A 25,934-nucleotide genomic window follows, 5' to 3' on the forward strand; every position below is an offset into this window, starting at 1 on the left:
AAACATGCCGTAGCAGTCGTCGTCGACGTAGACGATGACACAGTCCTCGTACCGACGCCATTGTCCTTCCGGCACCGGAGGCTCCTCCGTCTCGTCGTCGACACAATCTTCGTCGCTGTCGTCAGATACTCAGATGTGTTCGTCCCCTTGGAGGCGCTGGCCACCATCAGCAGCGCCACCTCCTCTTCCTCATGGCGTGGCGGCGGCTTCTCCTTCGCCGGATCCTCCTCACCATCAATCAGGAGGGAATGAATTCGATTGGAGTTCAGTTCGTATCTGAGCCACCAACCCAGTTATGCAACTTATGCTAGGCCGCGAAGCCCAACAGGGGACGAAGGCCATTCTAGAACCAACCCAGTTGGGAGTTGGGCTTGGGCCTAACAAAAGGAAAGTTCGAACAAGCAAATACGCCCAGTTGGGCTTGGAAGAAGTGGTGGTTCTAACTTCTAGAGATGGGGACCGACCAGTTTCGAGGACCCTATGCGTTTCCCAAAAAAAAAAAGTTTCAAGGACCCTATGAGACATGCAAGGTCAGTGTCGAGACTCAAGCCGGCCATGTTTCAATCAAGGCAACAGAAACCAGGGTCGACTTTTAATGCTACAGGAACATAGCGTCAAACAGTAGGTTATTACACAAAATATTGCGAGTAAAAACCTAGAGTAGTCATATAACCCAATGCAAACAACTTCAGAGTTTATAAACCTTGGATATCTTGAGCATCAACTTTGCATTGAGGCTCAAAGATGACCGAAAATTATTTCGTACTATGAAGTCACATATATACAGGGACATGCCCAAGATGGAGGGCAATAGTTAACTTCTTGACAATATGAAACTGGGCTGGACAGCTACTTCCCAGAACAATGGTTACACTACATGCAAAATCTCCGTGGGAATGATTCCATTTCTGGACCAGTCATATAACAGCAACATCAAATGGGTACAATACAACCCTGGCAGCAATACCAGGCCACCAAGATGCCTAAAATTGCTCCGGCAAAGACCTGTGACGGAGTGTGTCCTAACAACTCCTTAAGTTTTCTTTCACTAACGGGATGGCCTTCAAACAGGTCCTCAACGATCTTATTGAGTACCTGCATCGATCAAAAGAAAATATTAGTTAAATGACGAAGTGTATAGTCAAGGATAGACAGGCACAATCTAGCAACAATGGCATTCGAGGAACAAAACTTCCTTCAAATCATTCAGAGGGCCGCATTCAGGAAAAAGTGCCTCTGCCTTGTCTTAACATATCATGTTCTGCTTGGTTGATGCGATTCGAGCACATCCCGAAAGATAGTCAATGTTGCTCTACAGTTATTTCAGGTGTCCGAATACAATAGCTGCTATGACAACAAGTGTTGCTTGATTGGTGACAGTTGCAGTGGCTTAATTGATTAGTCTTGGCAAATATCATTGATAACAGGGGTCTCATTAAATATCATGAGAACAGGAGTGTCTTTTTTCCATGTATACTCGTTAGGCCGCTCTGTTTGTAGTGTGTTATGCGACAACCTAAGGTAAATGGTGATGCATCAAACTATTACAACACTTTACACATGAGTCACGGTTTTTCTGCAGAAAACTTCCAACGGCTATGTGACCTCCTCCACTCTATATAAGGGTACCCCCTGGCTCATTTCAGTTGACTTTTGACACCTTGAAAACCTGAGGCCACCCTTGAGAAGAAGAGAAAGAGCTTTGAGCAAAAGAGAGAAGATCTAGTGCTTTGTTTATGCTTCAACCTTGAAGAATTAATCCTTTGCAAGTGTAGCAAGTGTGCTTGAGCTAGGGCCAACTGAGTGTAGGTCAAGTGAAGGCTTAGGAGCTTGTTACTCTTGGTGATTGGCAGCACCTAGACGATCTTGGTGATTGAAGGTGTGTCTTTCGGAGCTTGCCAAGGATTGTGGGAGCCCGAAGAAGTTTGTACGTGGCTTGAGCTCCACCACGCCGGGATGGTGAACGGAGACTCTTAGTGAGCGCCCAAGTCTTGGTGACACTCTATGGTTAACATAAATAACTCTACAAGCAGAACAACACATCACTCGAGTTTAAGAAGCGCTGCATTGGATCTAAGGCACCAAGCCAAAGTTCTAAACTTCCTACGGCAAAGCCAACAACACCATGTTCCTATTCTGAACTAAAGTATAGTTAACGACATAAAAAACAGATAACACGAGCCTAGAAAACAGCACCACAGTTTTACCTATGTCAGGTGACATAAAAAGATCAAGAAAATGGAAAGTACTAAAACCCAAGCTACATCAGCCAGCAATTAGGATGTCTAGCCAATCACACCAAAATCTACATCTCGAACATGATATTGTCCGCTCAGCAGAGCCTCAAGGTTCAAAGCAATCATATCCATTGGGCTCTAATGTGATTTAAGACTGAACATTGCGTTGTACATATTGGAATGGTTTCCCTCTACAAGATTAACATTGCAAATTACAGAAAGCAACCGAATCATAACCTCACCTCGGCCTGCATTCCGGCGTGGCGCCTGACGCCCGTGGCGTCGTACATAACTATTAGAGTAAACCCGAGACAGACGGGGAAGAGCGCGTCGCTGACACCGTGGCAGAGCGCGACGGAGGCGGTGAGCGCGGTGCAGAGCGCGGTGTGCGAGGACGGCATCCCGCCGGAGCTGAACAGCATCCGCAGGTCCCACCGCCGCTCGACGACGGAGCTGAGCAGGGCCTTGGCGGCCTGCGCCACCGCCCACGCCACCAGCCCGGACACGAACGTCGGGTTCGCCGCCAGCGCCAGCAGGTACGGGCTCTCCCGCGCCTTGGTCACCGCCGCCGCCGTCGTGCTCATCAGCAGCGTCCCTATCCCGGCCCCGCCCGTCGTCGCCTCCGCGAGTTCCGGGAGCTCCCCTCCCGCGCGGCCGCCCCTCAGCGCCGCGGAGAGGAGCCGCGACAGCCACGGCGGCGGCGAGGAGGGTGACGGCGCGGCATCGACGGGGGCGGAGGCTAGGGCATGGACGGTGGGGCCGCGGTGGCGCGCGGGCCTGAGGGGCCTGGAGGCGGGGTCGAGGAGGCTGGGGAGCGCCCTAGCGAAGCGGCTGGAGCTGAGCACCTCCATGGCTGCTGCTCCGCATCGCCGCGCGGAAGGGGAAGGAGTGGTGTGGCCGCCAAGGCTTGGCTTGGGTTAAGACCGGCATGTCCTTGTACACAAATACCCCTGCGCTTTCCTCGCATTCACGGCGCGGCGTCGCGGGGGAGGGGGTTGGCCTCGGAGGGGTGTTTTCGGGAGAGCACGAAGCGGCGAGGGGTTTCTGGCATATTACAGCGAAGATTCGGGGCGGTCGGGGACGCCGTCTCGGGCTCTCGGCCACCGTCGCGGCCAACGGACGCCGGACGCCGGACGCGTGGGTGGGGCCTCAAACTAGCTGAGGCTTCAGCTTCAGTTTCGCTTTGTGGATTTGAATTTCTTTTTTTTTTTTGGCAAGTGCTCGCTTTTGATTTTGTTTGTGTCTGTTTTTTTTTGAGGGATTTTGTTTGTGTCTGGTAGAAACACTTGGCATGAGAAACGGATATGGGCTGCTAGCTTAGTGGGCCAATTAGATTGAGAAATGTGTGGTGGTGTAACCTTGAAAAATGAAGAGAAGAAATAAATGTTTTATTCCTTCCATGAAAATGATTGTGAATTTATGGAAATGCTGCCACTAGAATATTCTTTTTTTTTGCATGTGCGTGCTGGCCTTGGAATTGTTCTTTCTAGTTTCCTAGTAGATTATCATTGATCTGTCCTGTTACGATTATGATTTGGTTAAAGCTCATATAGGCCGAATTCTTTTCCAAATTCTTCTCCGTTGAATCGGTGCTTGCAACCTCAGCTTGAATTAGCTGAGATTAGATATGTTGCTAATTTACTATGTTCGACGTTACGTTACTTAGGGCATGCTTGTTTGCCCTCTAAATTATATAATCTCATATGTATAGCAAACATCACATATTATTCTTTAGATTACCGTAATCTCATAAGTAATACATGTGCATTGATAGACATAATAGACTACATTCATTCACCAAGGATACCATAAATTATGTAAAAGGTATAATTTTTTAATTATTACATATGCTAAACTGAAAAAACAAACAAGGGTCTCCATAAAACAGTTAGGTTTGCAGGGCGCAACGCAACAGTATGCAGAGTTTCCATGGCTATTGAACTGGAGGTGTCTGCCGGAAAAATTATTTTAGCGCACAAATATTGCATCTCCTGCTTCTGGTTTGTACTCCTGTTGACACTGGCAACTGAGAAAAGGTATGTTTCACAATAAATTGTTCAGTGACGAAATGAGGGAAGGAGCATTACGCGGATACAGGAGGGAAGATGACGTTTCAAGTTATATGAGGAAGTGGAGAGGGAAAAGGCAGGAGCAGAAGCCCGGCCCGCGGAAGAGAAGGCCAGGGCAGAGGCTCTTGCCAAGGGAGAGAGGTAAGAGGAGAGCAGAAGCTGCTGCTAAAGATTAGGCTGCAGCTGAAGCCAGCGCTGCCGAGCCTTGTGTAACTGCAATTTATGCATAGAAAGAAAAATAGTTATGCATTTTTTGTAATATCTAGAAAATGTTTTCTATTTGTTCAGTACCAATGCAACTGTCAGCGTGTAGAAGACATCAGTTGTTTGTTCCAGAAATCATTCTTATCAACTGCAAGGCTACAGAAAGAAACACAAAAGCGAGCTCCAGCCAATCAACCATTCATATAACTTGAAACGATAGTGAAACCTTGTTATATTTCATTGCGTAAAAATGTTAGCCTTGCACAGCATCAATACAATCCATTCATATAGAGATGAAAAACAAGGAAACATCTGGTAGATCCAGAGTTTAATTGCTGATAACGCGACTAGTAGGCAGATCCGGAAAACGCGACTGCGGCTGGGATTGCTCTGAATTAGCCCGGGCAGCTTGATGTTGTTCTGGTAAACATACAGTTCCAAGGCTCCATCGTCCCGGAAAATTTTGGCTCCACATCCTCGATGGTGCAATGGCCCTACGGACTCTTCGTCAACAAGAACAGCAATTATCTTCTCTTTCCCCTCCTTTGCATCAGGAATCTGTAAATGCAAGGACCGAAATTGCTGTCAGGCAGGCTGATATTTGGTTGTTCACTTGCATGGCAATATTAAGATAGTACTCAACCTCAAACATTGCTTCTGTCAGAATGTCCTCCATTATAGATCGAAGCCCACGAGCCCCCGTTTCTTTTGCAGCCGCTTTCTTTGCTATTAGATGCAAAGCATTTTCAGTGAAATACAGCTTGACCTGAGGGAAAACAAGCACAAACAGATTTCTTGGTTATGAAGTTTTTTTAATCAAGCTTGCAATTAGTTCAATGATCTCTAGAGTAAACAGACTAACATTGTTCATTTTGAACAACTTCTTGTATTGCTTTCCTATTGCATTTTTCGGCTCCCTGAGCACCTGAAAAGAGAATTAGATATAATGTTTTAGGCCATGGTCATCCAGAGAAGAAAAAAAATAAAATGATAGAATCAACTAGTAGACATTACAAAGTGAACAATATAGGCAAGTAACTATAGAGGGGTAATTTAAGAAAGATTTGCTTCAAATGCTAGTTACAAACTTAGTCAAATAATTTTACTACCTGGACCAATTGCTCTTCCCTGAGATTTGTCAGGCCAACTGTTATAGGCAACCTTCCAATGAATTCTGGGATAAGGCCGTAGGCAATTAGATCATCACTTTCAACCTGAGTAGGAGAACATTAGAAAATATCTCTGTTGTTAATGCAGAATCAAACAAAAAATATGTATAGAACAAATGTCAAGGACTGAAGCCTACAGCATCAATAGAGCAAGATCCCTGAAGAGCAGTTGTCCAGCCACAGTTCCGCAGCTCATGACATATTGGTATGCCAAATCCAACAGGACAGAGTTGATGTCTTGCGCAGTATAAAAGCACTTTGAGAAAAATATAAATCCTAGATAAAGAAGGATAATTCTTAAATATGCATAACTCATACAATTATTAACTCTATAACCTTTCTGAGACTATCTTTTCCAAGCCAAAGAAAGCGCCTCCACAAATGAAAAGGATATTTCTTGTATCTACCTGCAAAACAAAAATATTGGCGCATAACTCATCATTGAGCCCTTATTTTCCCTACTTCAATAATGTGAAGGCACATTTTCTTTTGCTAAAATACTATGCCAATGAACACATGACTAAGTACCCTTCAACTCACTGACCAGAAGTTCGTGCAACCAATTACCTCAACATAACCATGGGGTACATTATCTCGACTTCTTTTTCTTGGCACATTGATGACCTAACAGAGACAACAAGGAACAGTTTAGGAAACAAAATGTGGTCAACATAGAAAGAAAACATAACACATGAAATTTTAAGTTCACTTTGTATAATATGGTCGACACTTCCGTTGCTTACAAATTGTCCATGTTAGTTGACCAGGTCCAGCTGATAAAATATTGTATCCCTCCAAGGAGTGAGTGCGACTATGGAATGCAAAAGTATGACTTCACAACACAGAGGAGAAAATTAGTAGATGCACTTACTGTTCCTTCCAATATTTTTAATAATGCTTGCTGCACACCCTCTCCAGAGACATCCCTTCGGTCCTCATGGCATTCAGCCTGCCAGAAGCAATAGATAAGTAAATTAACTTCATTACATGTTGCAGTAATATTATCATCAGAGCCAATTTGTCCAATAACCTTCTTTGTAAGCTTATCAACTTCGTCAATGTACACAATGCCACGCTCTGCAGCTTCAACGTTGAAGTCAGCAGCCTAAGAGGCGTCACATGTCAGATAAACAATAAATGATCTTGAAGTTCATTAAAAAATGACAATAACATTTAATGACTGTTTGAGACTAAATTGTGAACATTAACAGAAGCAAGTTCCCTTAAACTGATGGAACATTTTCTGATCTGACCTAGATAGACTTCCTTAACTATGCAGCAGTTATTGGTTAAGGCACTACCAAACAGTATCAATACTGCAGTAAATGATCCGGGTCCATAAACAATCAGAGTGATAGGTTGATATGTACCACTAGAAGTTTGTAAATTACAGATTCCACATCTTCACCAGAATATCCAGCCTGAAAAAAGCAGTCTATTTGTCACATCAGAAAGAAGAAAGTAGCAAAAACAGTCAGCTTGGATGTTTGCCTTATCTTATATAAAGGACAGCAACAAATGAATGATGGGTCAATAAGAGTATGGACATCAAAGAAGATATCCGAAATACCAGTCACAATTACCTGTGTAATTGCTGTTGCATCAGCAATCACGAATGGCACATTCACATAGCGAGCTAATGTTTTTGCTAATAGTGTTTTACCTGTCCTAATGAAAGAAGAGAAAACGAAAGCCATCAGAAAACATAACCATCGTCCAGCCAAAAATCGCATATCCATAAACAATACCTGACCCTGTTGGTCCAATCAGAAGGATGTTACTCTTTTCAAGCTCAATCTCATCATCCCCACTGGTACCAACACCACCACGCACAAAGCTTTTCGAGGAACTAGGTTGATCACCAGTCAAACAGATGAAGTTCAAATTTTTGAATCACGACAGATAGTTGAAAAGCCAAATTCAATTACTAAGACCTCACCACTTATTTGATGACTCGTTGTATATCCTCTTGTAGTGATTGTGCACAGCAACAGAGAGCACCTGTGCAACCAAGTTCACTGCTAAGTTCATGGCTCACATAGGTACAGCTGAAATTTCATGGAAAGCTCAGGTAGTCTGACTTGTTATTGCATTACATCAGACTTATGCTACTTTACCAACGCGACATGCGCCAGTTGAAATCGAGACCAACGAACGAGAGGGGAGGCTAGGCGATTGAGGTGCGTGAGTAACCTTCTTAGCCTTGTCCTGGCCGACGACGAACTCGTCCAGGCCTCGGCGGATCTCCTTGGGCGTCGGGAATCGAGGCCGAGACGGGGGCGCCGCCGCGGAGTAGGCGTACGAGGAGGAGGGAGTCGACTTGGCCGCCGCGAGGGCGCCGACACGGGAGGCGAGGAGGCGGCGAATAGCAGAGAACATGAGGTCCGAGGCTGCAGCGGCCGGAGCAGCCGCCGGACGGCGATGAACTTCCCAATCAGCCGATGCGGGTTCGGCCTCAATTTGTCCCCGTCCGCGTTCGGTCTCGCGTCAATTATTCAGCGGCAACAGGAACAGGTTCGTTCCGGGGCTCTTCTAAAAATTTGGGAAAATGGGAGGAGGCCTTTGTGATGGCGGCTCAGCGAGTGGATTCCTTCCGGCTAGCCGGCGCCCCAGGCCGCACGACAGTCGGCAGGAGAACAGCTGCCCGGCCGTGGCGACCGGCGTGCGCGCGAATGGGCGACCGCTGCTGGTCCGTCTTCAGGTGAGGCCCCTCGGCTGCACTGCGCCACCGCTGCGGCGGGTGGGTCACCTGCGGCACGTGCTGTACAAGCTCACAGCTGATCACACAGGCAATAACATCATCCACACACTTTAAACTTCGTACCACATAGGCGTGAAACAAAACAAAGAGCAACGGCATCAATAATATTAGAAGGAAAAAAGTAATGTACCGTAGACATAAACCACGATGCAGCAGATTATTGTTCGGTTTCACCGAGATGCGTGCATTCCATACAGCATCAAGAATATCTCTAAAACAAAACTGCGCATCTGGTCACAAAAAAATGGGCTGCCTAACAAGTCATTATATCAGCCAAAAGGGGACTGATTTTGTTGCTTAGCATTCAGACGTGGTATCCTGTGAGAGTAAATCCTCTGCCAACGATCTCACCGACACAGAACCACGCGTACAACTCAATGCCAAAGAGCGCGGCAACGCCAGCGTGCTCAACATTCAGATCATTCCTGTTTCTCCACAGCTGCTTCACTTGATCAAGCTCTTTCCAGAATGCTTCGTAGCGACCGGGAAGGCTGCAAGAAGCATGTGTCAGGTCAAAGATACAAGCGAAGACGTGAAGGAGCACCTCATGATATGAACAGATAAGATCAGTGTGAAGTGATCTAGTTACAGAAGTGCTATGGTTTTCAGCTACCTAATATTTTTGTAGGCTTAGAGAATAAGATCAGAAGAACTTCATTTAAGGATCTAAAACTTCACAAGTCTTTACAGGATGGACTATAGCACTCAACCTGACAATGCAATTATCTATTCACAAGGTCATAATTCAGGAACAAAACAAAACACTTGCATTACTCCCACAGTCCAATGGTAAATCATGTCCAATAAATCACTTAAAGGTAACACATAAAAGCAGAACTTATATTATTGTATACAATTTGCAAATAATAGAAGAGCCAGTTCAGTAAAAAGAGAAGCATAAAAAATAATGGATAATCACGAAGTTAAAAACTGGTATCAGCCAAAATAACTCATTGTTTCCAAGACAGCATTGCTTACTAGTTACTGCTTAATGATTAAGCGTCGATCTCATTTACAGGCAACCTTTTTTTCTCAAATGTATTTAAGGCTGAATCAACACACACCATGTCAGTCATGACACAAACGAAACCTTGAATCCACATGACTACATAAACTTGAATCTAAGCTTACATTTTCATTTGCAGCGAACTAAGGGGAAAACTTACTTTTTGCAAAGCTCAGTTAACTACATGCAACCATAGGATGTCACTTTCCAGTTCACTTTTTGGAAAGTTCAGTTAACTACGGCCGTGTTTAGTTGCGCGTTGTAAAGTTTTTGAAAAGGCATCTTTCTACATTTGAAGTACTAAACATAGACTAATCACAAAAATAATTTCAGAACTTGTCTGTAAATCGCGAGACGAATCTAATGAGTCTAATTAATCTGTCATTAGAGGTTATTTACTGTAGCATTACTGTAGCACTTTAGCATCTAATTACAGTCTAATTAGGTTCATTAGATTCGTCCCGCCATTTACAGACAGCAGTCGCAATGCGTTTTTTATTTCGTCTAGATTTAAATCTCCATGCAGGTGCGGGAAATTTTTTTTGGAATTTTGATTTTTGTAACTAAACACGGCCTACATGCAACCATAGGATGTCACTTTCCAGTACAAGCACTTTTAACATCCCTGATGACTTAGTTAGCAATGTTCAGGATTTGTGGTCAGTCATCTCATTGGGCATTGATGTAATTTGGAACTAAATACATCATTGCCTGACTGCAGATTGATACTCTTTCTCCAGCTTCCGAACTATACTATCCATACAGTTTTGTAAAAACATTGACGCAACAATTCACCTTCTGAGAAGACAATCCTAGTCCAGACCCCAGAACATTTGAAAGTTGTACGCAGCTACTATCTTCAGGCAACTTACATTCGATCAAACCAGCAAGCAGCCACATTACAAGATGATCTAGACTTCTGGGTATCGTTTATACAATAATCAGAATCAGAGCTTCATGAGTACCCTTTGGAATATTGAGGTGATATTGTGCCCAACACGTTATTCCAAAATGTTCAGATATTTAAACTAGATGTATAAATTCATACGTTGAACAGCAGGCGCCAAATTGCATATTAAAAAAAAAACTCAATTGTTGAAAATCCCATACGATACAACAAACTGAAAGAACACCTAAAAAGCTAAAACCCCAAAACCTTGTTTGCCTCTGCTATCTTCATTGAGAAGACAGGCTAATTACCAATCCTATCTTCAAACATGCATGTCACATCACCCCCACAGTAAACCTCAACGCTAATTCAATTCAAATCGCAGCCCAAAACAAGTACGGCCGCACAAATCATTACCATAAGAAGCTAGCACTGGGGTACGGAGTAATAGACCGATAGTCCTGCATTGAGATCACGGAGTACTCCACACAACGAATCTCCCCCATCCCATCAGGATCTCAGATGGGAACGAGGATACGAGGAGGAGGACAAGGGCGGAGATCGATTGCACGAACCTGGCAAGGCGGGTGTAGAAGAGCTGCTTGGAGAGCTCCTGGCACTTCTCGATGGTGGGGGGCTCCACGACGTACTTCTTGTTCTTCTCGACGAGCGATCGCTGGTACGCGCACCCGTGCTTCGCGGCGAACCGCGTCGCCTCGCACGCCTTCGCCTGCAGCTGCGCCAGCCTCGACGGCAGAGCCATGGATCTACTCCGGCCTGGGACGCGGGACCTGCGGCGGGGTACAAGCGGGTTCGTTACAGTGTGGTGAGATCGCGAGAGGCCGAGAAGAACCCCGCTTTGATTCGCTCGGCTGGGGACGGGGTTCACCTCTTGCTCTTGGGAGCAGATCGGCGGGGCAGAGGCGATCGGGGAGGACGGCGGCGCGGGCTCGTCTCCGGGATCGCCCCTGGGCTGCGCTTCGCCCTCTGCCCTCTGGTGAAGGGGATTCAGGGGACGAGTCTCCGGTCTTCCTGATTTTGGTTCCGATCACAGACATGTGGTCCCGGACCCATGGGTCAGTGACCCAGACTAAAAGTTAGAGGAACCGTTTCCGGTTCAGGAGGCAAGTGTAGCCCAGTAATTGCAGGGTTTTTCTTTTTTGGGCTTGGGGAAGAGGTCAATGCGAATCATGTGAAGCATGTGAATTCCCAACAGCTACCACGCGAGCCAGTTCGAAATTGCAAGGAGTGCTCGGGATTTTTTTCTTTTTCTGTTTTGGAAAACTAGGAGTGCTCAGGATTACCGGTCACGTCAGGACAAATTCGTTACGCAACGAACTCCATACAATGGCTTTGTTTGGTTCGCGCTACAATTATAGCGTGCTAGAAATAATAATAACTTTGACCACTAATTATGATGTCAAACAAAATCAGTTTACAAAATCATTTCAGAACCCCCGTACTAGTGATCCTGAAGAATCTAATGAGGCCTTTGATCGCACGATTAAAAGATGATTACTGTAACATCACTATAGCTAATCATCGACTAATTACCGTCATTAGATTCGTCGCGAAAAGTTACACTCATTCCTAAAAAGATTTTGCAAATAGACTTCATTTAGTACTTCATACATGTGAGATTTTCTTTTCGAGAAATATACGCACTAGTTTTGTTGTAAAACCAAACAATGCGAATCAGATACCATCAACACAACGCACTGCAAGCTTTAGTGTAACACACTAACATTAACAAAGCAGCAACATTCGACCACTAGTAGTTTGTCCAGAGACTGCGGACCAGCCACGGTGTTCAGGTCAGCGCACCAGTTACATGCCCACGTCCGCACTTCTCAGACGACTAGCCTAGGCGCACAGAGGCCCTGTTTGTGGTTCCGGCGTTCTTTCAAGGAACGCTAGAACGCACGTCTTCTAATAAAAGAATTTTGCATGTATGAAGTGCTAAATGAAATTTATTTATAAAATTTTTTAGTAATAAATGTAATTTTTCGCGACAAATCTAATGACGGTAATTAATTGCTGATTGGCTACAGTGATGCTACATTAACCATTCTCTAATCACACGATCAAAAGTCTCATTAGATTCTTCAGGGTTCCTAGCGCAGGATTTCTGAAATTGATTATGTAAACTAGCTTTATTTAACACTTTTAATCGTGGTCAAAGTGTGTTCTAGAATTCCTAGAACACAACCAAACAGGGCCAGACTCGTGGGAAGAACAGCTAGGCGAAATTTCAGAGAGACCCAACCGGCAGGAACGGTGAGGATTGAGGAGCGCCAGTTTACTTGGTCCACCAGTGGAGGAAATCCTTGCGCCTGTTGATCTTCTTCTGCAGCTGAAGAACGCTGTAGAGCAGAGCTTCGGCGGTCGGAGGGCATCCAGGGACGTAGATGTCCACGGGGACGATCCGGTCGCACCCCCGCACAACGGAGTAGTAGTGGTAGTACCCGCCGCCATTGGCGCAGCTGCCCATTGTAACACTCAGGTGTTAATCCACTAGTTAATTAAATTAATCACAGCCATTAGCTTCAAACCACGCGACAAAGCACCCAAGTTGTTTCTATCAGCATGGGCCAGTTCAGCCCGGACCGGTCTGACCAGTATGGGCGACCGGTCTGATCGGTCTAGCCCGAGTTGGTCGGGTTGGGCCCCACAGCATTTAAATCTCTCTCTCACTCCCTCACCAGAACACACGCCCTCACCCAGCTCTCTCAGCTCGCCTCCCGAGCTCTCTCCCCCTCACCCCACACCCAAACCCTAGAACCCAAATCCTTACTCTCCAACGGATTCCAAGGTTGGGGGAGGATCAAATCAGTGTGGGGGATCATCTTCTCCTCGATTCCACCCTTGGGGAGCAGGAGGTTCAAGTCCTTTACGTGGAAAAGTACTCATTCAAGGTAATTTAGGAGTTTGGATCGATCTCTTGTTCTAGAAGGTTTTAGGTGGTTTCTTCTGGTGCAAAAGCATCCACATGAACCCCTGAACTAGATCCTAGGAGTTATTTGGAGTTGGGGGCGATTTTCGCCGCGCCAAGGGTTTTAGGTTCTGGTCTGGTTAGGACTGGTCTGACCGGTCGGAGGGAGCAGTCTGACCGGTGTCACGGAGGGTTGTCACGGTGGGTTAAGTAGGACCAGTCTGACTGGTCGGGTGGATCGGTCTGACCAGTATAGCTGGGCTGAGTGGGGTAATTTAGGGTTTGTTGGTGAGGTTAGTTGGAAATTTGTTTGGTTAATTGTTAGTGGTAAATTTTTATGAATCATGCATGCATTCTCATGTCATACGCATATGCATACGTGTGCAGCCGCGGCGGAGGAGGTCGTATACGAGGTGGTTGCGGAGCCACAGGAGCCGCAGGGGCAAGCCCCGCAGGAGGAGATTCGCGGGGAGTCGGCCCAAGGCCCAACTCACCCCAGTATTGAGCAGCAGACGCAAGGCAAGCCCCGGTGCACATCCTAATATTTTAAATTATGACATCTATATATGTTTCTAATACTTGTGCATTAAGTTCAGGAATTGTTTGGAACCCTAGTTGCATGATCCCTAGAATTCCCTGAGTTATACTAGTGTGTATAGGACGATAGAAGTGTTATGCTTAATGTTCCCGGTAGAAGACGAGTGGTCTCCTGCACTCTCGAGATGTAGAATGTTAGAAGTCGAGTAATTTCCGGTTACTCGCGAGATATAAGATGTATTCATATTCCAGTACTTGAGTGGTGAGTTTGATGTTGAATAAATGGAGAATTGAGACCGGACGGGGAATGATGATGTATAGGTATGGCAGCAGGACAGGGTTCCTGGGTGTCTTAGTCCCGTCTGTGTCGGTTAACGACCGAGCCGTTGTTGGCCCTGCTGATCATGTTTGAACTGTACTAACCGCATACCGGGAGTAGGAGGTAGTCGAAACCGGTAAGCCGAGTACTGCCTTGCTTCGAAAATACAGGAACCCGCACCCAACTCCTGGGGCGAGTCGAGTAGTCGCGGAGAATTGGGATGCATATGTTTACTTTTGGTTGTCTCACGTTGAGCTCGGCTGACCATATGTTGTTGGACTAGTTCCTGTAGTTCGAGGCGGAGAGGGGAATGGTTGGCATGTATAGTCCGATGGGGCAAATACGTGCCGTGTTGGTTATGTCCACCTTGCAAGGTTAAATCGGATCGATTCGCCGTCAGTCGCTCTTAGATATGAGCACCTTGATCACCGTGTCACAGCGTAGTGCGAGTAGGGATGATAAGTGATTAATATAAGGTTCCTCTGTATTGATTTTTATACATATTGCTCCACCATGTTTGCTATAGTTAGTTTATGGTAATAATAGATTATGGTTAGATTATATATACAATATGAGCTAAAATCATGAAAGTAAGGACTTACTTTAGCCGCGGTTTCTGCAAAATAACCACCAGCCAAAAGCCTTGCATGTCTACTTATGTGAGTTAAGTTATACCCACTGGTCGGGTAAGTCTTGATGAGTATTAGAATACTCAGGGTTTGTTGCCACATTTATTATTACAGGACACCAGGACGTCGACTTCTGCCCCTGTTGTGTCAAGTTCATCCGTCGGGATGCAGAGGGGTGGCAGGTCGAGGAGCGGGACCCTTAGGATAGGCTTTGTCGGGTTGAACACTTGATGGCAGAGTGTTCAGCCTTTCTGTTTTGCGCAGACCGGTCTGACCGGTCCGTGGGACCGGTCTGACCGGTGGGGGGCTTCAGAGGATTGGAGACCGGTCCGACCGGTTGGATAAACCGGTCTGACCGGTCATGAAAATTCAGAACTGGGGAAGGCTAGCGTAGCATTAGATTTCTTTACTTTGTCGGACTTCGATTACCTATATTGTAAGTTTTGTAATTTATACTACCATGTGTAAATTTGAACTCAGTTTGTAAAACTCTTGTTATCGGTTCTTTCATCCTTGTATATTTTCAAGTATTTTGTCGTGCTTGTACTATCTGCGCCCACCATCATGTGGGACTACCGGTGTTGTTTCGATCGGGCCGTGGGTTGAGAAAGGATCGCCAAATTAAGCCGTTAAGCTAATGCGTCCGATGTGTTCAAATAACGGCCATTATACTTAATTAGAGTTTTAATTTGACGGTTCCGTCGCACCCATCGAAATAACCCAGCGGGGCTCTGGCATCTGGTCATAGACTCTGCAGGAGAACAAAGAAAGATGAAAAACGTCAGCTGTCAGCAGCAATGTTGGGAAGCACAAACCGGTAAGAACTAAGAAGCGGAAATGGCCTCAACATGAAAGAAGATTTTGACTCATGCAGGATCCATGAGGATTTTCTCAGCATTGAAATCTCTAGTAAACATCAGTGATTGTGCCAGGCGAGAAGTCGAGAACATAAGCCTTGCCAGAGCAAGGACACGTGTGAAACAAACACTTACTAATAAATGGAAATTTTTCTTCAAGTTTACTGACACAATCGTCTTTCAACTAATGGGAGGGGCAGCCGGGCAGGGGACTAATGATCATTGTTCACTGAATTAAGAAATCAAACAGCTGCAGTGCCGATATCTAACTAGAATCCTAACATAGAGCTGTTCTAATTCAGGCCAAAATAAAATTAACAAAACTACACAAGTGTCTGCCGTTTTGTTCGGCTTCGGCTGGTTGTGATTGGTACTAATTTATTATGATCTATGTAAGCAAACAGTAAGACAAAGGTTAGGTGCAGAAAATAAAGATTACTTGCGAAGCGCGGGCGCCATCTTGTTGGTGAGCGTGCCGGCGACGATCATGCAGTTGGACTGGCGCGGCGAGGGGCGGAAGATGACGCCGAAGCGGTCGAAGTCGTAGCGGGAGGCGCCGGCGTGCATCATCTCGACGGCGCAGCAGGCGAGCCCGAACGTCATGGGCCAGATGGAGCCCCGGCGCGCCCAGTTCATGAGGTCGTCCACCTTGGAGACCACGAACTCCGCCGCCTTCGACATCGGCGCCGGGGCCGGCGCCCCGCCGTACGGCGCCCGAGGAGGAGGAGTAGGCGCGCGGGGAGGCCGAGAGGAGCGCCAGCCGCGCCGTACGCGGGAGGAGAGCCATGGTGATCGGGCGGGAACCTGGAGGCGAGGAAGCGGGGCGCGGGGGCGGTGGGTTCGCCCGCCGAGTTGACGACGCAGAGCTGAGGGAGGGCGGGAGGCAGAGGGAGCGGCGCGGCGCGTGGCACTGTGGCAGAGCGACACGACTCGAGTGCGGCATGTGGGTGGGAGGCAGGCACGGCTGATATGGACGCGATCAAGCGGTGCTGCAGGGTCGGTTTGAGACGGGGGAGACGTCGGCACGAGCAGCAGCGTGTGGTGCGTCACGCGTGCCGTGTACACGACTTGTTTGTCGAGCCATCGTCTGATGAGGAACGAGGAGGATCACGTCTCCGGACGCTCCGCAGCGATGTCCTAGGCCTCCCTCTCCGATCATGAACAGTATCTTTATGAGCAATATATACTTTTTTTCTTTCTTTTTTCTTCTTTTGTGAGAAAATATATAGGGAAAAGTCTGGTTTACACCTCCAACTATCGTAAAAGTCCGATTTTCAATCTTCAACTACGAAACCGGACAACATAGTCCATCAAACTATCAAAACCGGTCAAATTTAGCCCCTGGGGTGGTTTTGAAGGTGATTTTCTATTTTATGAGAATTAAAAATATTTAATTTTACACTAAAAAATTTATAAGTAATTCATTTTAAGTTAAAAAATTATGAAATGAGTATCAAAAGTTTTCTAAAAATGTAACCTATCTATTGTCACATGACTTGTGAGCTATTCAGATCTAATTTTTTATGTTCATAATATTTGGCTACTTACAGTTATACCTATTATTTTTAATAACTAAGATTTAAATGGAGCAATAATAGATAGGTTATATTTTTAGAAAAATTTTGGAACTAATTTTATATTTTTCGGATTTAAAGTGAATTAGTTTTGATTTTTTAAATTTAATTAGATTTATTTATTTTTTAGAAAATGCAAAACCACCTTCAAAACCACCCCAAGGGCCAAATTTGTCCGGTTTTGACAGTTGGATGGCTTATGTTGTCCGGTTTCGTAGTTGAAAGTTGAAAATCAGACTTTTACGATAATTCGAGAGTAAAAATTAGACTTTTCCCCAATGTACAAAATAGCGGGCTATGCAACTTAGCGGAGACCCTTCAAAAACGCTATGGCTGCTATAGCGGCCGCTATAGCGGCGCTATCCCATTTAGCGGATTCCAAAAAAAAGTAGAAATAGCCCATATTATGTATATTTGGACCACTTTCACAGCAACACTTGTTTAGCACACGTTAGTGCTGCTTTGCAGTAGTGCTGCTGCCGGCAGAAGTGTGCTCGCACAGGCCTAGGGAACTCGTCACCGTCCGCTTCTCAGAGGGCTCAAGGTCGCCGGCTCAAGCAACGGTGAAGCCCCCCTGTCACAGGACAGTCCAAATAATACCGATCAAGTGCACTAATTAACCATTTAACTTAAACCTCCGTTACTGCACTTCACCAGTACACCCAGACTGCCTGCTATGACCATGATCGATTACACGGGAACTCTCGCCAAAAGACGAGCACAGGTGATTACAAGCAACAAAATTTTTCAAACTTAACTTACAACTAGAGTTAAATAAAAGTCTCCAAATTAATTTACAATAAAGTTTTATAAGCCAGAGTTACATTTCGAATACAGAGTTCAAACGCAGCGGAAAATACAAACAGTTTGAAACAAGCTTCAAAATACCGTACGGTAGATAACGTCGATGACAAAAGACGAGCTTCACATCTTGCCCACTGATGTGAGGCTCACCTGCCCGCACTTCACGGAGAAGGCGGAACCCACACGACCGTCCAACCTGGAGGAAGAGGCTGACCACTCCAGGACGCACCGATTCCCTCGAAGTCTTCCGGAAGATAGCCTGCTTAGAAGGGTTACAACCAAACCCTGAGTATTCTAATACTCAGCAAGACTTACCCGTCTATGGGTATACTTAGCCCATTAACTAGATATGCACAGCTCTTTGGCTCTGGAGTTATTTTGCTGAAAAGCTACTAATATTGGATCCTTACTTTCAATATTTTAGCTCCAATTGTTTTGATAGCTAGAAACTAGGTTTGCCTAATTTTCTAGAGCACACATGGTTAATCATATTATCTTTTCAAGAACATCAACATAGATCCATCTTTTCTCTTTCTGTCCTTTAAATCCTTACTACGATGTGACACATTGACCAAGGCTCTCATATCCGCGAGTCACGGCGAATCGATCCGATTTAATCTTGCAAGGTGGACCTAACTCACACGACACATGTAAACCCCGTCGGGTCACACACGTCAACTGTTCCCATAAATACCCCGAAGTCTGAATCAAGCCCGCAAACACCCAGATGATGAGCCCCGCACGTGCGAACACCCGGTGAACCCGTGGGCCACTTCACCATCCGTCAACCCTACCTAGCACCACAGGTCGAGACTCAGATTCCGACGCAATTAAGGTAATTAGCTTACCGGTTTCGACTACCTCCTACTCCCGGCATGCGGTTAGTACTGTTCAATCCTCAGTCAAAGGGCCAATAACGGAACGGTCCTCAATCGACACAGACGGAGACTCAACTTTCTTTAATCAGTATTCATGTCCAACTTTCCCTCCGCCCGGTCTCCATTTCCATTCTCATAGCATTATTTCTCATAACACTGCCTGGAATAACAAACCTATATCTCGCGGGTGACAGGAAATCACCCGTCTTCTACCGCGTTTACTTAAGCATAGCGGTACTAGCGATAACTGCACTAGTAAGACACTGGGTAGTCAAGATTATGCATCTAGGGTTCCAATCAATTCCTTGAACGTAAATGCACAATACTTTAAATATAACATGGAGTAATTAAAATAAGGGATATGCTCCGGGGCTTGCCTTGCAGGTCAGCAGGGTTAGTGGCTTCTTCGGGAGTTTGATCAACGACTTCTCCTGGCTGCGGTTCTCCTGCGGGAGGCTCCTGGACCGGCTCAGCAATCAGCGCGAAGGTGACTTCGGTTTCCGCGTCTATACGATAAAAAATATGCCATGCATAAGATTGATGAAACGATGCAATGAAATGCAACACACACAGTTAAAGACATAGGCATGACTGATAAACAGCATCCCAAAACTATGGTTCAAAGGAATGGTGTAGTGCTGAGATGGGGTTTCGGTTGCTACTTCCTTTTAGCCTGAAGTGTTTCCTAACAAGCCAAAGTTACTAAACTCGCTTCGAAGGATTAAACACAACCCTAGAACAACATGGATCAAAATAACTAGGGGCTTGTTTTGTTGCAAAACACATGCATGCAAGAAAGAATTAATTATAACAATTATAAAAGAAACGAGCCTCACTAGGAACAAAAATAAAAGCAAGAACTTGACTTGCAGATATGAACAAGCTAAAAGAATTTATCAGCAAACATGATTTTGATAAAGCCTGCCACATAAATTTTCCAACATTTAATGATGACTGGAAAATATTTATTTAACTTTAGCAAGGTAAACTAAACATAAAAAGATTTACACAAAAGTGTACAACACCAGCACATGAAATTTTTACAGTGGATTACACATGTAAAGAGTAGGTTACCACAAAAATTTCAGGATTTTTAGACAAACAGAACAACCGGTACAAAATAATCTAGCTTAAATGCAAACCATAAATTTAGCAGGGGCAAAAGTGACATTTCACCTGCACAAGTATTTTTCTTCTGAAGATCTCGATTTTAGAAACCTAACAAAATTTGGTTTGCATTTTTAGCATGTTTCTGCATTTTTCTAGCAATTATCAAACTTTCAGCCGAAATAAAATAAAAGAAAACAAAATCTACCCTAACCTTCCCCCTCTCCCTGACCGCGGGCCCCACCCGTCAGTGAAATAAAGAGAGAGGGGGGCGCTCTCCCCTGCTCTGCCGCCTGCCCCGGCCGCTCACCGGCGGCGCGTGCCAGCGCGCGCGGCGGCCGTGGACCGGCCCGGCCGGCGGGGCAGCGCGGGTGGGCCCACGCGCGGGGGCCAGCACACCCGCGGCCCGCGCAGGAGCGGCACAAGGCGGAGCGAGGCGGCGGCGCGCAAGGCTAAGGGCGGCGGCGCGCACGCGGGCAAGGGCGGTGGCGCAGCGTTCTCCGCCGGCGGCGAGGCCGGTCGGCGGCGGGCAGGGCAGCCCCGCGGCCAGGGAGGCCTGCCGGCCTCGGGGCGCGCGGCGGCGGCCCGCGGGCTCGCGCAAGGTAGTCCCGCGGCAGCACAGCGGCGGTGGCTTGGGCGGCCACGGCGGCGCGGCAGCGTTCCGGCATCGGCGGCGCCTAAATCGCGCGGGGAAATGGCCGGGAAGGAAGAGGGGCGCGCGGAGAATCTCACCGGCGACTCGATTTGAGTGGAGGGAGGCCGGAAAGGGGTCGTCGACAGCGAGGGCGAGGCTTCGACGGAGACGGCGATGGTGGCCGGTGGCGCAGGGGTCGATTCGGCCCAGCAGAGGGTCGATCGAGCTCGGGAAAGGGGCGGAGGAGACGCGGGGTGAGGTGGGGCGGCTTGAGGCGTGGGGAATCGAGAAGGGGCGGCGAGTTTGGCCGGTGTCGGTACCCCAGGACTGGGGTACCCCTTCTTGCTGTATCTAGGCAGGGCCTTGTAGTTATCCATGACTACGACCAAACAGCCGGACCCCTTTGGTCCGGAGTCCTGATCTCTCGGCAACGGTTCCGGACCTGCCTCACGACTGGGAAAGATCCGGGAGCGACGCGTGTCCCGGAAGAGGCGGGCAGCCCGAACAGCCGGGGGTCCGGACCTCCCGAAGGGTCCGGAGCCCCGCGGAAGTCCCGGACCCCTCATGGGGTCCCGGACCCCCAGTATGGTAACCGGACTCCTCGCTAAGGGAAGAAGTCGACGCCATGCCTCGGGGTGGTCCGGAGCCGACACGTGTCTACAGGCACGGACACATGTGCAAGGCCGCTTGGTCTCCATATTAAGCCTCACCCACCACTGCATTCATTACAACAGGGGAACGTCCGCATTAATATAGCAGAAGCCGAGGCAATACCTTGACCAGGGGACACTATTGACCGCGTATTACCAAGATAGTGGAGCTGCTGGCGCCGCCCACGCCGCGCCTGCCAGTCTGCCATAACAGATGGACACGACGGCTCGGCTTCACCCATTATGACGTCTACATAATAGCCTCCACAGGCTACGCCGCAAGCTACGCTCCCCCAACGGACACCTTGGTGACGGGACAAGAGAAGACCACTGTAGCGATAGCAAGGCGTGGGAGCGTATTGGGGGAAGATTCGTAACCACTGTACCCATCTAAATACTCTGCGTAGTATGCTGCGCAGTCACGTTGGACCCACTTGTCGGGGCCCCAACGTCCTATGTATCCGCCCCCTTGGTCTATAAAAGGGGGCGCCCGCTAGAAGGAAACTCAAGCTGCTGGGGGGAAGAGCCAAGGTCCGGCAGAGGATAGACTCATACACAACAGAGATCAAAACTTCTCCCAGTGGACGTAGGGTATTACGCTCCGGCGGCCCGAACCACTCTAGATCGAGTGTTCTTGTGTGCTTAACTCAGAGCTAGATCAGCCCAATCGCCTAGTACCTCCCCGAGCACACCCTCTCTGGGAAAAGGCGGGTGCGTTCCGCCACCCGGCTGTGGGTACCCTAGAAATCCCACGACATTTGGCGCCGTCCGTGGGGAGGATCAGGCGCTGGCTGGATCTTCAGGCTCCTGGGGCCGTGTTCATCCTCTGCAACGACGAACGAGAAGATGAAGAGGGGCATGGTGGCACCTACGCCGCATATTACTACGCTGTGGCACCACCGCCCTCGGTGCGACGGTGCACGGCAGCGGCGCCTGCTGTGCGTCGCCACTGCGACGCCTCAGAGCCGGCACGGTGGTGCGCGGGGGCAACGCCTGTTGCGTGCCGCCCCGCGCCATCCCAGTGTCGGCTCAAGGTTTTCTCTCAAGCAACGGCCATGCTTCCTCTTCGGCGGCATGATGTCGGTTCAAGGCTTTCTCTCAACATGGAGCCTGGAGCCGACGGCCATCCCGGAAGAAGTTGGCCGTGTCGTCCTGCCGTCGCCAGCACCGGAGATCCACCTCAGCGTAGCTCGGTGCTGCTGCAGACAAGGCCCGCCACCAGGCGCGGGGGCCCCTGGCGCTAGCACCAAGGACAAGCCGGCGAACGACCGCACCTCTCCGTGCTTCGCACCGGTCCTTCTGCTGCGCAAGGGCGTCTGGCTTCCATCGGCAGACGACGGCGGCGGCAGGGGGGCAACTCCCATTCAAAGCCAAAGAATTTGTCTCATGCTACCTAAGCATGTGACAGCTCTTAGGCAAGGAGTGGCCCCCGGGCTCCCGAGGTGATGCTGGATGATGCAGTTCAGGCACATCTAGAACGCCTTCGCCTCCGACGACTATGAAGAATTTAGGGGTGGCCGTGCCACTTCCAACCGGAGAATAACACGCTGTATAGCATGCAGCCGTAGGTTGCTCCTAAGGGAAAGAGAATTCCTCCTTTGTAATAGCGTGGCGCCTATGTGTGAGTCCAGAGCGGTCAAGGTCCGACCTTGTAAACCCGACCTCTGGCCCTATTGCACAAACAGGCAAGCTACGGTCCGGAGCGGTAGAGGTCCAACCTCGTAATCCCGACCTCTGATGTATACCGTGACAACCACAATAATAAAGGAGATTTCCTTTCTCAGTTTTATCTAGGCACCACCATCGATTACATTTATTCGCCTTGGTTTAGCTATCCTTTCCACTGAAACGGAATCTTCCTATTATTGCTAACAATTCAAGATAAGTTGCTGGCTTGTGGCCAGGTGGGGACACCCCTTCAGGCTGGAAGGCAGCTCGGACCCCTAAGGACCTGGTTCGGAGAAGTAGTACCCGTATCCTAGGGTAGAGAAGCTCCGCGTAGCTTAGCCTGGTAATGTACCCTAAGTTTACGTACTTCACTACCCTGTTACAAGTACTCTAGTATCCGAGAACTGCTGTCTTTAAAGGTCCCGAGCTCACTTCTAGCATAAGGCTTGGTTTCTCGCACCTTACTACTCAGATCCGGTGGTATATTTCATCAGATCATCAGGAACGCCTCAAGTCCACTCCGGTGGCCCGCTCCGGCGGAGACCGCTCGCCACGGTCGACTCAAGTCCACTCCGGTGGCCCGCTCCGGCGGAGACCGCTCGCCGCGGTCGCCTCAAGTCCACTCCGGTGCCCGCTCCGGCGGAGACCGCTCGCCACGGTCGCCTCAAGTCCACTCCGGTGGCCCGCTCCGGTGGAGACCGCTCGCCACGGTCGCCTAGAAACAGGTCCGGGAGGTGGTGCGTGCTCCCTGCGCGATCCGAGGTCTGTGTAGCCGCTTAGCTTGGTTCCGCACCCTAAGCCTACACCTTCGTCGCCCTGTGGAGAGCACGCTAGAGCCTGAACCTGGCAACCGGTGTACCGGCCTCAGCGGTCCGGGCACCCGCTCTTTGTATGAGCACACCAGCGTAATCAAGTTGCATAGAAACACATCACGATAGTGGCCCCACCCGCGGGTTCGTACCTCTCCCGAGGTGGGCCCGGGGGCCACTGTCGGTACCCCAGGACTGGGGTACCCCTTCTTGCTGTATCTAGGCAGGGCCTTGTAGTTATCCATGACTACGACCAAACAGCCGGACCCCTGTGGTCCGGAGTCCTGATCTCTCGGCAACGGTTCCGGACCTGCCTCACGACTGGGAAAGATCCGGGAACGACGCGTGTCCCAGAAGAGGTAGGCAGCCCGAACAGCCGGGGGTCCGGACCTCCCGAAGGGTCCGGAGCCCCGCGGGGGTCCCGGACCCCCAGTATGGTAACCGGACTCCTCGCTAAGGGAAGAAGTCGTCGCCATGCCTCGGAGTGGTCCGGAGCCGACATGTGTCTACAGGCACGGACACATGTGCAAGGCCGCTTGGTCTCCATATTAAGCCTCACCCACCACTGCATTCATTACAGCAGGGGAACATCCGCATTAATATAGCAGAAGCCGAGGCGATACCTTGACCAAGGGACACTATTGATCGCGTATTACCAAGATAGTGGAGCTGCTGGCGCCGCCCGCGCCGCGCCTGCCAGTCTGCCATAACAGATGGACACGACGGCTCGGCTTCACCCATTATGACGTCTACATAATAGCCTCCACAGGCTACGCCGCAAGCTACGCTCCCCCAACGGACACCTTGGTGACGGGACAAGAGAAGACCACTGTAGCGATAGCAGGGCGTGGGAGCGTATCGGGGGAAGATTTGTAACCACTGTACCCATCTAAATACTCTGCGTAGTATGCTGCGCAGTCACGTTGGGCCCACTTGTCGGGGCCCCAACGTCCTATGTATCCGCCCCCTTGGTCTATAAAAGGGGGCGCCCGCTAGAAGGAAACTCAAGCTGCTGGGGGGAAGAGCCAAGGTCCGGCAGAGGATAGACTCATACACAATAGAGATCAAAACTTCTCCCAGTGGACGTAGGGTATTACGCTCCGGCGGCCCGAACCACTCTAGATCGAGTGTTCTTGTGTGCTTAACTCAGAGCTAGATCAGCCCAATCGCCTAGTACCTCCCCGAGCACACCCTCTCTAGGAATAGGCGGGTGCGTTCCACCACCCGGCTGTGGGTACCCTAGAAATCCCACTGTCGGTACCCCAGGACTGGGGTACCCCTTCTTGCTGTATCTAGGCAAGAGCCTTGTAGTTATCCTTGACTACGTCCAAACAGCCGGACCCCTGTGGTCCGGAGTCCTGATCTCTCGGCGACGGTTCCGGACCTGCCTCACGGCTGGGAAAGGTCCGGGAACGACGCGTGTCCCGGAAGAGGCGGGCAGCCCAAACAGCCGGGGCTCCGGACCTCCCGAGGGGTTCGGACCCCCGCGGAAGTCCCGGACCCCTCGTAGGGTCCCGGACCCCTTGTATGGTAACCGGACCACTCGATAAGGGAAGAAGTCGACGTCCTGCCTCGGGGTGGTCCGGAGCGACACGTGTCTACAAGCACGACTTTTCAAGGCCGCTTGGTCTCCATACTAAGCCTCACCCACCACTGCATTTATTGTGGTAGGTGGGCACCCGCATTGATGCGGTGGAAGCCAAGGCGATTCTTTGACCAGGAAGCACTATTGATCGCGTGTTACCAAGATAGTGGAGCCGCAGGCGCCGCCCACGCCGCGCCTGCCAAGTCTGCCATAACAGATGGATACGACGGCTCGGCTTCACCCATTATGACGCCTACATAATAGCCTCCACAGGCTACGCCGCAAGCTACGCTCCCCCAACGGACACCTTGGTGACGGGACAAGAGAAGACCACTGTAGCGCTAGCAGAGCGTATCGGAGGAAAGATCCGTAACCACTGTACCCATCTGAATACTCTGCGTAGTATGCTGCGCAGTCGCGTTGGGCCCACCTGTCGTGGCCCCAACGTCCTATGTATCCGCCCCCTTGGTCTATAAAAGGGGGCGCCCGCTAGAAGGAAGACTCAGGCTGGGTGAGAGCTAAGGCCCGGCAGAGGATAGATTCATACACAACAGAGATCAAAACTTCTCCCAGTGGACGTAGGGTATTACGCTCCGGCGGCCCGAACCACTTTAGA

General features: G+C 48.9%; 3 protein-coding genes and 1 pseudogene across 4 annotated transcripts; all 4 read right to left on the minus strand.

The window, feature by feature from the left end:
* Nucleotides 1–674: 674 nt before the first annotated feature.
* Nucleotides 675–3,146, minus strand: LOC120664820 (uncharacterized membrane protein YuiD-like). Its single transcript, XM_039944173.1, has 2 exons — nt 2,480–3,146; nt 675–1,095 (listed from the first exon to the last, which is right to left on the minus strand). The coding sequence occupies exons 1-2, from the start codon at nt 3,086–3,088 to the stop codon at nt 934–936; spliced, it is 771 nt and encodes a 256-aa protein (XP_039800107.1). The 5' UTR covers nt 3,089–3,146; the 3' UTR covers nt 675–933.
* A 1,568-nt stretch (nt 3,147–4,714) lies between these two features.
* LOC120664821 (CLP protease regulatory subunit CLPX1, mitochondrial-like) lies at nt 4,715–8,346 on the minus strand. Of its 2 annotated transcripts, none has more exons than XM_039944176.1 (14): nt 7,873–8,346; nt 7,619–7,680; nt 7,433–7,528; nt 7,263–7,347; nt 7,050–7,100; nt 6,710–6,784; nt 6,551–6,628; nt 6,247–6,303; nt 6,016–6,086; nt 5,817–5,916; nt 5,620–5,724; nt 5,373–5,435; nt 5,154–5,276; nt 4,715–5,068 (listed from the first exon to the last, which is right to left on the minus strand). In XM_039944176.1, exons 1-14 carry the CDS (start codon nt 8,056–8,058, stop codon nt 4,748–4,750), a joined length of 1,473 nt encoding a protein of 490 aa, XP_039800110.1. In that variant the 5' UTR covers nt 8,059–8,346; the 3' UTR covers nt 4,715–4,747. The 2 variants fall into 2 exon arrangements, with proteins under 2 accessions (XP_039800110.1, XP_039800108.1); XM_039944174.1 differs by having other exon boundaries at nt 7,263–7,342; nt 7,428–7,528; nt 7,873–8,345.
* Nucleotides 8,347–8,519: 173 nt separating this feature from the next.
* LOC120664822 lies at nt 8,520–11,385 on the minus strand. The gene is made up of 3 exons (XM_039944177.1): nt 11,225–11,385; nt 10,911–11,126; nt 8,520–8,931 (listed from the first exon to the last, which is right to left on the minus strand). The coding sequence occupies exons 2-3, from the start codon at nt 11,096–11,098 to the stop codon at nt 8,745–8,747; spliced, it is 375 nt and encodes a 124-aa protein (XP_039800111.1). The 5' UTR covers nt 11,099–11,126; nt 11,225–11,385; the 3' UTR covers nt 8,520–8,744.
* Nucleotides 11,386–12,498: 1,113 nt separating this feature from the next.
* On the minus strand, nt 12,499–16,446 carry LOC120664823 (annotated as a pseudogene).
* Between the last annotated feature and the right edge of the window lie 9,488 nt (nt 16,447–25,934).

The sequence above is a fragment of the Panicum virgatum genome, chromosome 3N (assembly GCF_016808335.1).
Source record: "Panicum virgatum strain AP13 chromosome 3N, P.virgatum_v5, whole genome shotgun sequence".
NCBI lineage: Eukaryota > Viridiplantae > Streptophyta > Magnoliopsida > Poales > Poaceae > Panicum > Panicum virgatum.